The sequence below is a fragment of the Lissotriton vulgaris genome, chromosome 2_1 (genome assembly GCF_964263255.1).
Source record: "Lissotriton vulgaris chromosome 2_1, aLisVul1.2, whole genome shotgun sequence".
Taxonomy (NCBI): domain Eukaryota; kingdom Metazoa; phylum Chordata; class Amphibia; order Caudata; family Salamandridae; genus Lissotriton; species Lissotriton vulgaris.
Window position 1 is genome coordinate 626,783,139 of NC_141687.1, and position 14,951 is coordinate 626,798,089.

Consider the following 14,951-nt stretch of genomic DNA (forward strand, 5'->3'; position numbering starts at 1 on the left):
CCAGTCCGGTCCTCGGATGCTTGATTCCGGTCTGGGAAAGATATGGCTGTGTAGTTCGGACTGGACTGTTCCCATGGGGCACAGGGTCAGAGCTGATTTGCATAAAGCCATTATCTAACCCAGGGTGGTGTGGAGTGCAAAAAACGATGGATTTAGGCCCAGATCCTTGTACTGGGGTGAATGTAAGACATTGATCTACATTCTGTCCATCAAATTGTTTTTTGTAAATTTATCCCTGAGTGTACTGGGGTAGCTCAGACGTGGGTCCCAGAGCCTCCACACCACTGGAGTCAAGCTAGCCGGGCTGATGAGAGGTGTTACCTCGAAACCGGTCCGGTCCTCGGATGCTTGATTCCGGTCTGGGAAAGATATGGCTGTGTAGTTCGGACTGGACTGTTCCCATGGGGCACAGGGTCAGAGCTGATTTGCATAAAGCCATTATTTAACCCAGGGTGGTGTGGAGTGCAAAAAACGATGGATTTAGGCGCAGATCCTTGTACTGGGGTAAATGTAAGACATTGATCTACATTCTGTCCATCAAATTGTTTTTTGTAATTTTCTCCCTGAGTGTACTGGGGTAGCTCAGACGTGGGTCCCAGAGCCTCCACACCACTGGAGTCAAGCTAGCCGGGCTGATGAGAGGTGTTACCTTGAAACCGGTCCGGTCCTCGGATGCTTGATTCCGGTCTGGGAAAGATATGGCTGTGTAGTTCGGACTGGACTGTTCCCATGGGGCACAGGGTCAGAGCTGATTTGCATAAAGCCATTATCTAACCCAGGGTGGTGTGGAGTGCAAAAAACGATGGATTTAGGCCCAGATCCTTGTACTGGGGTGAATGTAAGACATTGATCTACATTCTGTCCATCAAATTGTTTTTTGTAATTTACACCCTCTTTTATGCCACCCTCCTCTGGGAGGGGGCATAGACCTACCGCTAATTGGCGGGGTCTTCCCATCTTCCAGATGGCGGGGACTAAAAGTGGTGCTTCACCTTGCTTACCCCACCTTAGGGGTGGAGTTGGCAGGGGGGGGGGGGGGGGGGGGGGGGAAACCTCCTATTATTTTTAGTTTTCCCGCCCCAAAGTGGGTGTAAACCAGGGGCTGCCATCTGCTGCTAGCAGCAGAGGCCAGGCATCACATTACAAAGGCGGCAGTCCTTTGAAGCTTCTCTCTTCAAGGACTGGCCCATCATGGGGGAGGTTGGAGTGACACCTCTGCCTAATATGTGCCCGGTTTCTGGTCGTAGAGAATAGGGGCTCTCTACCCAGGGCTACAGAAACATGTGTGGTGAGGACTGGCTGCCTACAGCCTGTCAGATACCACACCAGGGTTGTATGTAGAGTGGATAGCGGTTGGATTGGCGCAGGTACCCTATGACTAGTAGGCAGGGACTGATGCAGTGAATTCTTGAACCATTGATGGTTCCATCGGTGAACATACTGAACAGCAGGTCCACTGGGTCAGTATAATAAACTGTCGATACTGCACATTATCTTTCACATGTGTATTTACCTTACTTTACTTCACTTGTTGCAGTATGTTCGACCCTGAAGAAGGCCACAACACTTTGATAGGTCCTTAGGCCGAAACATGTTGGTCATACACTAATATAAAAGCCTCTAATGATGGCAGCTGTATTTTCAGCTATTTGTTTTTAATCCTGTCACAAGGTAGCCGACTAAAGTTGTTAAATAGCTAACCTTGTAGCCAGTTTTAACCATGTACACTTTAGCACTGCACTTCATACTACGCACACCAGGCTCACACAGGGTTGGATTTAGCCCTGCACTTCATGCTACGCACACCAGGCTCACACAGGGTTTTTAGTCCAACCTGCCTCACTTGCATAAAAAACATCCCTGTGCTCCTCCCTCGCAGCGATGGGGTTATAGCCCATGTAGAGACTAGGTCTTTCACGCAAGGAGAATTGATAGTGGGCGACCCAGTATACCCATGAGGGTTTGGGTAAAGAGTATGATGGGGGTAAAGATACCTTCAAGGGATTTTAATAGACACAGGAATTTTAAAATCACTTAAAGGATGAGATTGTGTGGGCTTGGTGATTTGGACCCACTAATGCTGGTTATGCAACAACAAAAATGACATATATTCAAAGCTGTTACTTGTGAGTAATCAGTCAGGAGAGAGAGCAAAAAGGGATTGAAAAACGGGTGTATAGAAACAAAGAGTATTTAATCTTTTTTTCAAATCAAGTTAAAAAGTTGGGTACAAGATAAACAGCAAAGATGTAAAAGGGTAAAACCATTAATCCACCCAGCCCTTGTTACATCAATTGCTCAAGCTTTTCTACCTAACACAAAATTAATTAAATATTCAATGGTAGAATAAGCCACAGTCTTCGTTTCGGTCTCTATTCTTTCGTGTAGGAGACCATCCTCAGGACATGGAGTTCATATCTTGAGTACCCTAAAAATGATAACAGATTAACAGATTAAAACATTTTTTTTTTAATACTGTCTCAACCTAATGAAAGTATGATCTACTTCATATATATAACACCCAAAGAGCTCTCAACTCCTAAGAATAAAGGCAGATATTTAGGAATACCTTTTAGTTGAACCACAATCAAAAAATAGAGGTAAAGTAACAGATACAAGATTTTGAGTTACAGCTATTATTTACATCATGAATGACATTCAGGAGATACAATTTGTGAATCAAATTAGATACAAAGTAAATTCTTCATTTTCGTAATGAAAAACATTTAAAAGATACAATTTAAACATCAAGTTAAATAAATAATATCATAATTAAGGAGTGCACTTCCTAAATAATGTCAATTCTATGTCATCATCAAAATTGTCCGCAGAGTATCCATTTTAGCCCAAGAGAACCTTAGGTTAACATTCAATGTATTAGTTCTATAATGGTTAGGACAGTGACCTAAAAAGAATTAGGTCAGGAATCAAATTTGCACGTTGTTTATACATGATAAACAAGTTAATTCGAGTGTTGGCATAAAAACAAACCTCATTTTTAACATATTTTTGTACCTCAATCATGTAGGCGCATGTGTCAATCATGCAAGCGTCCGGATCATAAAGTCAGTTTCCTAGCGCTGATACCGATTCAAGAATTATCGTATTGCGCTGAAGTACCCTGTGATTGGATAGTGAAGCAGAACAAGAATTGGATTACATTACATATCCCTATATTAGATTTAATTTCCGTGTAACTAAATCCTTGGTTTTTACCTTATGGGAGCCAACAGGTGCCCCAGGTAGATGGAATAGTTTGCACCGTAGAGATTAAAAATGCTGTGGCGGTATCTGTATTTATAGATAATATAGATGTATTGGGTAAGCTGATAGTATCCAATATGCGTCTATGCATTTCCCCATTTTATACACATGTTATTATTTCTTACTTATACATTTGCCTATATCTTTTGTTTTAAGGCAAAGTCACAAGAGTTTCCCAAAACATTCTGCATTGTTAGCCTTGTTGACCAAAACACTCACTACTCAGTGTTGGTGGACAGTTTTAATGTTAAATTATACTGTATACGCTCTATGATAGAGTTTTGGCTAACTGATGTCAGGTTTTTACGACATTATAGAAATCGAAAAGGGATAACATCCGAATAATCACTAAATTGCCTGTGCAAAGCCACAGATTTAGAAAAAAAAAAGGGGGGGGGGGGTCACTCATTTTTTAAAAGATGTATTATTTGCGGTACAAGAGAGGTGAGGCACCTGATCCAGTTCCTACATGATCTACCCTGGCTGATCTCACGCTCACACACATTGATACACAAGTCGAATCACAGTAATCACTTTACATTGTGGATGCGGCTGACATTCTAATGTCCCGTGCAGCTGTATATTCTATACACCGGAGCTCTAGCTAAACAGGGCTGTCAGATTTTATTAAGACATAGTAGCCGAGTTAAACACAGAATACCTGTTAAGTCGGTCGTTTCCGAAACCACTGGTTTAGGGACGGGGTCCTTGTTAATTGATTCCCTGATTGCAATGTAGGGAAAGAAAGAGGTTACATTAAACCTTTAGAAGGGTTCAAATGCGTTAATGCATAATTTTACTCTAAGAGTCCATACATACCTTACACATTCGATGGTATAGCGACGCATTCTTGTAAATCTTTTTCAGTGAGGTAGTCAGTTCTAAAAGTTTAAAAGACCACCATAAGATTTAGAATAGAAAAGGGCGATTAATCAAGGCAATTTATTTAGGCAGGGAAATTTGTGGGGTGACCTAATTCAAAATACCGGAGTTCAATGTGTCAGAGTCCGACCTCACGCAGCGAATGCTACAGCAGTGGATGCAAAGAAAGTGGCCGCAGGTTCAGATGAGTTTATACTCTGGCGTTTGGAGATCGACAGAGGACTAGAATACTTAAAACTCATAGAGTCTATTGCACAAAGGGGCAGCCATTTTGCAGTGGTGCTTTCTTAAGCAGGTAACTCATCGACACGCCAGTATAGTGTCTAGTTACCATATGTCACGGTTATTTTATACAGTGATCCTTGTCACCAAATTTGTGGTGTAAGGCAACAATGTATACCCATTGGGCATAAAAGAATTCTTTGTTATAGACGTATATTTCCGGGACCCACAAAGTTGTCTCCGGGACCCACAAAGTTATCTTAATGGTGGGTGCACAATAAAATAGAAACGGACAACATTCTTTGATGTATCTCATAATTTTGCATGGCACCTAGCGTATGTGGCCACGTTGGTGAAAAAGTCATTATCAAGTTTGTGACCACGTCTAGAGAGGCGTGGTCGGGTTTCCATTTAAGTCAAAAACTTATGTACCTAACCAACAAATGTGGTAACATATCAACAATTGTGTTCAGGATACCAGCATCAATCTGTAATAAAATTCAGAATGCCAACATCAATCTGTAGTAGGGTGTCATAAACATTAAATTAACATCCAAAAACCGATAGGTACAAAACATTTGATGAAAATATATTGTTATTTTGATTTATAAGGTCTTCTTTTACATCAATTAGTATGTATACAATAAAGATTATTGTGAGGCCCTCCTGGTTGTGTCCCAGTTTACAACTAACCTACATATCTAAAGGGAGTCCCTCCTAGTCCACAACCAGTTTACACCTAGATCGGAATACAGGAAAAACATGCAAATTTACAAACACGCAAGTGAATGCCATTCAGTGGCGCTGTTGAGCCCTTTCTCAATGGTATTGGCATTACAAATGTATTTTCCTTCCCTAAGTGTCAGAATACGGTCAACATTTTGTTGCCGTTTTGTCGGTTTGACTACCTCAATGACCCACCAGGTCATTTGGTCAAAAGTGTGGCCTGATCTGAGATAGTGTTTAACAAATGGGGCAGATTCTACCTTGCATCGGATGCGGGACTGATGAAGTATCCGCTTCTTTACAGGTTGAATTGTCTTGCCGATATAATGTAGTTCACATGGGCATTTTATGCAGTAAACCACATTGGCAGTATTGCAGTTAGAGAAGGACTTCATGATCAAATTAATGCCATTGATGTTACAGGTTTTTACTGTCTGTGTGGTATTACAGGCTTGGCAGCTACAGCATTTAAAGTGACCAATAATTGGTGCCAGTTGTCTCATGTTATCAACCACATGTTGGTCTTTAGCGTTATCAAACGCATGGACTAACCGATCCTGAAGATTGGTGCCTCTCTTAAAACAAAAAGAGGCTTTTGGATCAACTCAGGAATTGACACTAACAGATTCCAATGCTTTAGTATGATTTTCTTAATGGCATTGGCATGAGTGCCAAAGGTGGATACACATACTATATGGTCTTTTTTAGGGCGGTCTTTAACTTTCAAGAACTCTTCTCTTGGGTTATACCAAGCTCGTTTGAGAGATCTTTTTAGGAGCTTGGAAGGATAACCCCTTGCCTTCCATTTCTCCTTTAGAATTTTTGCTTCAGAAAAGTAGTCCGATCTTAAGGTGCAATTTCTGCGCAGACGCAGAAATTGACCAAAGGGTAGCCCATCTTTGAGTGCTTGGGGATGATGGCTTTGATATTTTAAAAGAATTGAACTTTCTGGACATATACATAAAGAACGATATGACTAACCATCTATATACAAGCTTATACACTAAGCCAGCATCTCGCAACAAGCTTTTACAATATCAAAGCCATCATCCCCAAGCACTCAAAGATGGGCTACCCTTTGGGCAATTTCTGCGTCTGTGCAGAAATTGCACCTTAAGATCGGACTACTTTTCTGAAGCAAAAATTCTAAAGGAGAAATTGAAGGCAAGGGGTTATCCTTCCAAGCTCCTAAAAAGATCTCTCAAACGAGCTTGGTATAACCCAAGAGAAGAGCTCTTGAAAGTTAAAGACCGCCTTATAAAAGACAATCTAGTATGTGTATCCACCTTTGGCACTCATGCCAATGCCATTATGAAAATCATACTAAAACATTGGAATCTGTTAGTGTCAATTCCTGAGTTGATCCAAAAGCCGCTTTTTGCTTTTAAGAGAGGTACCAATCTTCAGGATCGGTTAGTCCATGCGTATGATAACGCTAAAGACCAACATGTGGTTGATAACATGAGACAACTGGAACCCATTATTGGTCACTTTAAAGGCTGTAGCTGCCAAGCCTGTAATACCACACAGACAGTAAAAACCTGTAACATCAATGGCATTAATTTGATCATGAAGTCCTTCTCTAACTGCAATACTGCCAATGTGGTTTACTGCATAAAATGCCCATGTGAACTACATTATATCGGCAAGACAATTCAACCTGTAAAGAAGCGGATACTTCAACATCAGTCCCGCATCCGATGCAAGGTAGAATCTGCCCCACTTGTTGAACACTATCTCAGATCAGGCTACACTTTTGACCAAATGACCTGGTGGGTCATTGAGGTAGTCAAACCGACAAAACGGCAACAAAATGTTGACCGTATTCTGACACTTAGGGAAGGAAAATACATTTGTAATGCCAACACTATTGAGAAAGGGCTCAACAGCGCCACTGAATGGCATTCACTTGCGTGTTTGTGAATTTGCATGTTTTTCCTTTATTCCGATCTAGGTGTAAACTGGTTGTGGACTAGGAGGGACTCCCTTTAGATATGTAGGTTAGTTGTAAACTGGGACACAACCAGGAGGGCCTCACAATAATCTTTATTGTATACATACTAATTGATGTAAAAGAAGACCTCATAAATAAAAATAACAATATATTTTCATCAAATGTTTTGTACCTATCTGTTTTTGGATGTTAATTAAATGTTTATAACACCCTACTACAGATTGATGTTGGCATTCTGAATTTTATTACAGATTGATGCTGGTATCCTGAACACAATTGTTGATATGTTACCACATTTGTTGGTTAGGTACATAAGTTTTTGACTTAAATGGAAACCTGACCACGCCTCTCTAGACGTGGTCACAAACTTGATAATGACTTTTTCACCAACGTGGCCACATACGCTAGGTGCAATGCAAAATTATGAGATACATCAAAAAATGTTGTCCTTTTCTATTTTATTGTGCACCCACCATTAAGATAACTTTGTGGGTCCCGGAGACAACTTTGTGGGTCCCGGAAATATAGGTCTATAACAAATAATTCTTCGGTGCCCAATGGGTATACATTGTTGCCTTACACCACAAATTTGGTGACAAAGGATCACTTTAAAATAACCGTGACATATGGTAATTAGACACTATACTGGGGTGTCGATGAGTTACCTGCTTAAGAAAGCACCACTACAAAATGGCCGCCCCTTTGTGCAATAGACTATGAGTTTTAAGTATTCTAGTCCTCTGTCGATCTCCAAACGACAGAGTATAAACTCATGTGAACCTGCGGCCACTTTCTTTGCATCCACTGCTGTATCATTCGCTGCGTGAGGACAGACTCTGACACATTGAACTCAGGTATTTTGAATTAGGTCAACCCACAAATTTCCCTGCCTAAATAAATTGCCTTGATTAATCGCCCTTTTCTATTCTAAATCTTATGGTGGTCTTTTAAACTTTTAGAACTGACTACCTCACTGAAAAAGATTTACAAGACGGCGTCGCTATACCTTCGAATGTGTAAGGTATGTATGGACTTTTAGAGTAAAATTATGCATTAACGCATTTGAACCCTTCTAAAGGTTTAATGTAACCTCTTTCTTTCCCTACATTGCAATCAGGGAATCCTTTAAAATTAACAAGGTCCCCGTCCCTAAACCCGTGGTTTCGGAAACTACCGACTTAACAGGTATTCTGTGATTAACTCGACTACTATGTCTTAATAAAATCTGACAGCCCTGTTTAGCTAAAGCTCCGGTGTATAGAATATACAGCTGCACGGGACATTAGAATGTCGGCCGCATCCACAATGTAAAGTGATTACTGTGATTCGACTTGTGTATCAATGTGTTTGAGCATGAGATCAGCCAGGGTAGATCATGTAGGAACTGGATCAGGTGCCTCACCTCTCTTGTACCGCAAATAATACACCTTTTAAAAAATAATGAGTGACCCCCCCCCCTTTTTTCTAAATCCGTGGCTATGCACATGCAATTTAGTGATTATTCGGATATTATCCCTTTTCGATTTCTATAATGTCGTAAAAACCTAACAACATCAGTTAACCAAAACTCTATCATAGAGCGTATACAGTATAATTTAACATTAAAACTGTCCACCAACACTGACTAGTGAGTGTTTTGGTCAACAAGGCTCGCCTTAAAACAAAAGATATAAGCAAATGTATAAGTAAGAAATAGTAACTTGTGTATAAAATGGGGAAATGCATAGACGCATTTTGGATACTATCAGCTTACCAATACATCTATATTATCTATAAATACAGATACCGCCACGGCATTTTAAATCTCTATGGTGCAAACTATTCCATCTACCTGGGGCACCTGTTGGCTCCCATAAGGTAAAAACCAAGGATTTAGTTACACGGAAATTCGATCTAATATATATATGTAATGTAATCCAATTATTGTTCTGCTTCACTATCCAATCACAGGGTACTTCAGTGCAATACGATAATTCTTGAATCGGTATCAGCGCTAGGAAATTGACTTTATGATCCGGACGCTTGCATGATTGACACATGCGCCTACATGATTGAGGTACAAAAATATGTTAAAAATGAGGGTTGTTTTTATGCCAACACTCAAATTAACTTGTTTATCATGTATAAACAACGTGCGAATTTGATTCCTGACCTAATTCTTTTTAGATCACTGTCCTAACCATTATAGAACTGATACATTGAATGTTAACCTAAGGTTCTCTTGGGCGAAAATGGATACCCTGCAGACAATTTTGATGATGACATAGACTTGACATTATTTAGGAAGTGCACTCCTTAATTATGATATTATTTATTTAACTTGATGTTTAAATTGTATCTTTTAAATGTTTTTCATTACGTAAATGAAGAATTTACTTTGTATCTAATTTGATTCACAAACTGTATCTCCTGAATGTCATTCATGATGTAAATAATAGCTGTAACTCAAAGTCTTGTATCTGTTACTTTACCACTATTTTTTGATTGTGATTCAACTAAAAGGTATTCCTAAATATCTGCCTTTATTCTTAGTAGTTGAGAGCTCTTTGGGTGCTATATATATATCAAGTAGATCATACTTTCATTGGGTTGAGACAGTACTTTTTTTTTTTTTTAATCTGTTATCATTTTTAGGGTACTCAAGATATGAAATGCATGTCCTGAGGATGGTCTCCTACACGAAAGAATAGAGACCGAAACGTCGACTGTGGCTTTATCTACCATTGAATATTTAATTAATTTTGTGTTAGGTAGAAAAGCTTGAGCAATTGATGTTACAAGGGCTGTGTGGATTAATGGTTTTACCCTTTTACATCTTTGCTGTTTATCTTGTACCCAACTTTTTAACTTGATTTGAAAAAAAGATTAAATACTCTTTGTTTCTATACACCCGTTTTTCAATCTCTTTTTGCTCTCTCTCCTGACTGATTACTCACAAGTAACAGCTTTGAATATATGTCATTTTTGTTGTTGCATAACCAGCATTAGTGGGTCCAAATCACCAAGCCCACACGATCTCATCCTTTAAGTGATTTCAAAAATCCTGTGTCTATTAAAATCCCTTGAAGGTATCTTTACACCATCATACTCTTTCACGCAAGGAGGCACCCCTATGATGAACCATGACACCTCTAGTGTTTGAGGGGAACCGTCCTTAAAGGGATTCCCCTCTAGTACATGGTAGATCAAAACTTGTTAGACTTCAAACTGCATTTTTAGACCCGTGGCCTTTTTTGTGTTTAACCCCTTCCACACTCATGACGAGCTGGGCTCGTCATGGTGTAGCCTCCTCATACACTGATGACGAGCCCAGCTCGTCATAAAACAATGAAAATAGCAATTTCCCAGCACAGGAGGGGAATTGCCTTAGCAGCCATGGAGTTAATAGTCAGTAACATCACTAATGACATAACTAATTTCTAAGGTGTTTTTAATTATATTTCCTAACTATAACGACCCTGTAACCTTTTTACGTGTATTTCGAAGGTTTTTGAAATTCACTTTGTTTTTTTAAGAGAATTTCTATGTTTTTTTAAAGAGTAGTCGCATTTGCAGAGTGGTGGAGAAAGGAGGTGGGCCTCTGACCAGCTCTCTGGAATCCTCCTGTGTCGGACTTACTGGAAGTAGCAGGAGAACTTCTGGACCCCCATGAACCCTCAGCATCCAAGAGGACTTCATCCCCCTAACTAGCAGTGCGCCAGGCGGCGCGTTTGCAGATTGTTGGAGACCTCTCACCAATTTCCATGGGTTGGGCCTTTGACCAGCTCTCAGGAATCCTGCTGTGTCTGACTTACTGGAAGTAAAGGGAGAGCTTGTTAGCCCCCATGGACACTCTAAAGCCTATGAGACTTCCTCCACCAACCAGCAGTGCGCCAGGAGGCACGTTTGCACAGTGGTGGAGAAAGGGGGCATGGCCTCTGAAATTCCCTCAGCAATCGCACTCTATGGGACTTCCTGGAGATAACAGCATGGGTAGTTCGCACTGAAGAATCCTCTGGCAGAAAGGGGACTCCATCCCCCAACCAGCAGCGTGCTAGGAGGCGCATTTGCAGAGTGGTGGAGAAATGGGGTGTGGCCTCCGACAACCTCTCAGCAATCCTGCTGTGTGGGACTTAACTGGAGGTAACAGGAGAGGTAGTTGTTCCTCGAAGACTCAACAGCCACAGGGACTTTATCCCCCAACTACTAGAGCGCCAGGAGGCATGTTTGCAGAGTGGTGGTAAAAGGGGAGGAGCCTCCAGCGACTTGCAAGGTTTTTTTTTATTATCAGGGTAGGGGGGCTGCGTGGCTTCCCCTTCCCTGGGCAGTTTAAATTGTTGCTGTACTTTAAGTTAATTTATGTGGGGGTTTTTTAATGTCTCATTCAATAGTGAAGCAATTGCAGATAGTTATAATGATTCACTTATTTATGCAGTCACCTATATACATGGTTTTGTTGAATGTATTTGGTGATTTTATTTGTTATGTCCTACTGTGTGCTTTCAGAGATTTTGATAAACAGTTTAAAGATGTTATCATGAATCAGTATGTTCGCTGCACTTGTTCATGTAATTCCATAACAGTCTGCTTCTGAGTCATATAAGTCAGCAAATCAAGAATCCTGAATCTTATAGCTCATAAATCTGGAGCTGTTGCCGGACAGTCTACTTCTAACTGGCCAGTGCTTGCTTAACTTACCAAACAGTAAATAACTATTCAAGCAGCCTTCCTGTGCAAACTAAGCGTTGACCGTTCCTGCCTGTTTTCACTTGTTTCTGGTGACTGACTGGCACTGAAGGTCTTCACTTATTTCCTGTGCCAGCTGGACTACTTTTTCCCACTAATTTTCTTGGTCTTGCTTCCATTAATCTATATTTTCTATTGAATGTGCCTGTTATGTTTTAATCTAACATACTCTGGCTTATTAAGCGTCCATGAGGTACTGAATTCCCAATGTAGAATACTAGTCGCCGGTCATGCAGTTTCCTTAGATGTCACTTTTTGCACGTATTTTGTGTTGTAGGGATTAAGATATCATCTCAAAGGCTAGCACTTCTCCAAATATAAGTTGAATGGTTTGAAAAGTAGATTCTAATCGGTGCAACCCTGAACCACATTTCTTTTAATTTATAGGAGTCCAGCACATCAGTGTGAAAGTTACTGTGTATAAACACAGTAGCACATGTGGTTATGAAAGGTGATTCCTTATTATTGATCAATGACTTCAATGATAAATATATGATGCTAATCTCTTTTATTCAGACCTGTGACATGTTTTACTAACGTCAGTAGACCAGTGAGCTTTCTCAATGCATGGAAAAATGTTTTTCATTTTAGACCATGGACTTCAATTTACAGTCTAATTTGTGAAGGCATACTGGATTCCTAAAACGTATTTTGCACATTACTATTGCACTAGTGGTTAATTTGTAATAAAAATAAAGTAAAAAAATAAGAGCTGGGGCTCGTGTCAAAAGGCAGCTTGCACCAGCCAATTTCTTCTGTTAGCGCTGCCTAAATCAGAACCAACTGCTAACCATGAAAGTGGGAGAGGGTGTTGCACAATGACCAGAGCTGATGATTTCGGAGCCGGAGAACCAGGATTGAGTCTCAGCCGTCTAAAAATCTTGTGATTGCGGAAAATCAATCTCTACATAAATGAATGTGTCCTAAACAGGTGCTCATGAAAAGCGCTGGTGTTGATAATAAATTGTTGGTGCTGAGCACCAGAAACCACCAGCTCAAATTAAGAATTGTATTGCACCTTGGTTCATGTCACTGTAGGTATCGTATAAGCTTGTGCAGAATAATCTTTCACCGGTTTGAGGGCACAAATGATTTGATGGCCTTAATGCAGCACACTACCTTCCCAGCCATTTTTTCAAGTATATTTATTACCTGAATAGGTCTCCTTATTCATCCACCAGCACTGAAGGACTTAAAAACATTTTACATGACTGTTCCACTCTGGAGTTCAATTTCTTACATACCTAAAACATTTGTCCTGGTCTTACGCAGCTTTTCTGTCCCATATGTATAACCACTAGTCCTCAATTAAGGTTCTATGGTACTGGATAATGACCAGACTATTCTGTTCTTTCCTAACAAATCTGTAATATTTTGGTTTCTGCTAGTTATGCTGGCAAGGTCTTTCGAACGCCTACAGCTAAAGGCAATGGTAGCCAAATGCACTCACCGTCAGAGGGTTGCTGAAAGTTGACATAGGCGTATCCGAGAGATCTGCGGGTAATCATATCACGACAAACACGAATGGAGAGGACTGGGCCAGCTGGGCTGAACTTCTCGTAGAGCATTGCCTCTGTGACGTCAGGATGCAGGTCACCAACGTAGAGCGAAGCCATGGGGTAGCTGCTTGCAGGTGCATTCATAATTAAGCCAAATTAGATAAAAGCAAAATAAAATCTTGAAAAAGGATGGCCTAAAACAACCATGTATGAGTAGATCACTCAGGGTCTGGATCCACGACTTGAGGGGATGTGGAACAAAGTGCAGAGGTGGTGGTTTAAAAATAATAATTAAATAAATAAATTACTCCAGAACTGGTAGGGTTACACGTGATTAAAAAAAGGTCTGTATAAGTAATGTTGTCAAATAGAATCTACTTTAGCATTAAATATACTTATTTTATCTCTATGACCACTGATCCTGAGGGCTGCAAGGCTGGATCCTTGGTGGTTTAAGTTTTCATGAAAACCAAAGGTGCGAGGTCGTGCAAAAGAGGGCACAGACAGCCCCTTTCTAATAATAAAGACTCAGATCAATAAAAAGCCCTTTCACGGAACAATAACACATTTCTTTGGAAAACACCACTTATTGGGCGTCTTAATTTACTAGGGAGGTTAAAGGGCACTGTCCGTTTCTGCGAAGAGCAGAGCTTTGTGGAATAAGTTTCAGCTCCGATGGACACCAGGTTCCCGCGGGGGTCACTTGGGAGTAAGGCGAGAGGGCTGTTACTTTAGGGAGGGTGGCTTTCACTGCTCACGTGTTTTTTCAGTTTTTTTTCTTTATTTTCTATTTTTAATTTTCTTTTCCTTAAGTTTTTTTGGCTTCCGGTTCCTTTTTTTATAATTTTTTTTCAGTTTTTCGGGCCGGAGCTCGCGCTCTTCGCCGCACACGTTGTGACCAGGAGAGAGAGAGACAGCTGTGGGCTGTGCAGCCCCATTTATAGCCGGCCGGCCCGAGGCGCGTGGGGCAAGGGCGCAGACAACGAGCGGCCGTTTGCAGAGAGGGACCTCCACCATCGACGTAGAGAGGAGAGTGTGAGGCGCCATGTGTAGAGAAGTAATCCCGCTCTCTCTCACCCTGTTCTGAAAAGAGTGAATAATTTAAAATGTTACCTTGTCTGGTTATTATAAAGCAATACAAAATATATTTGATTCTGTAGCATTAATGTAAATAAACGTAAACTCGTGATGTGTCATTGTATTCAGGTGATAAAAAACGATACATTCCTTTCGCATCCTCTTTAGGTAACATTTCATAACTTTTAAATCTAAAGTGGCTGTCACATTTTATCCAACATCTATTTTTAACATCTGAGCCGTGTACATCACTTGCCCTGCAATGTTAATACTTCCGCATCTCTCTTCGAGAACCGGAAGCAGAAACGACACGAAAAAAAACAAGGAGAGGAGGTGATCAGATGCAGGTTGTTCTATTGGTGGACACGAAGCCCCCTCTCTTTGTGGAGGACTTTCCTTAGCTTGAACATGCGCCATAGGAACCTGTTACCCATCGTGATAGTTGGGGAAGGGACGTATATGTTGTCTTGTGTAAACACACAGGTTTCAGCGCGCAAAACTATCTTTAAATCCCAACTAAACATGTAGAAGGAACAATTATAATGAATAACTTGCGAATGTTACGGCTGATATCGGAGGTTGTTAGGGGTGTTATTTATTTA

The 14,951-nt window shown here is 40.6% G+C and overlaps 1 protein-coding gene and 1 long non-coding RNA gene across 4 annotated transcripts in view; one reads left to right on the top strand and one right to left on the bottom strand.

Annotated features, from left to right (window-relative positions):
- Positions 1-14,309, bottom strand: part of PABPC4 (poly(A) binding protein cytoplasmic 4) — a 129,869-nt gene extending 115,560 nt beyond the window's left edge. The window contains exon 1 of one of the 3 annotated variants that reach the window (XM_086955754.1): positions 13,224-14,309. In XM_086955754.1, coding sequence (XP_086811880.1) covers positions 13,224-13,250 — 27 coding nt within the window. In that variant the 5' untranslated portion in view covers positions 13,251-14,309. The remainder of the gene's footprint in view (positions 1-13,223) is intronic. The other 2 variants (XM_086955753.1, XM_086955752.1) reach the window with 2 other exon arrangements.
- LOC147730886 (uncharacterized) lies at positions 9,645-14,050 on the top strand. Its single transcript, XR_015308405.1, has 3 exons — positions 9,645-10,285; positions 10,430-11,319; positions 11,356-14,050. It is a non-coding gene; the product is annotated as an uncharacterized LOC147730886 (long non-coding RNA).
- Positions 14,310-14,951: the final 642 nt, after the last annotated feature.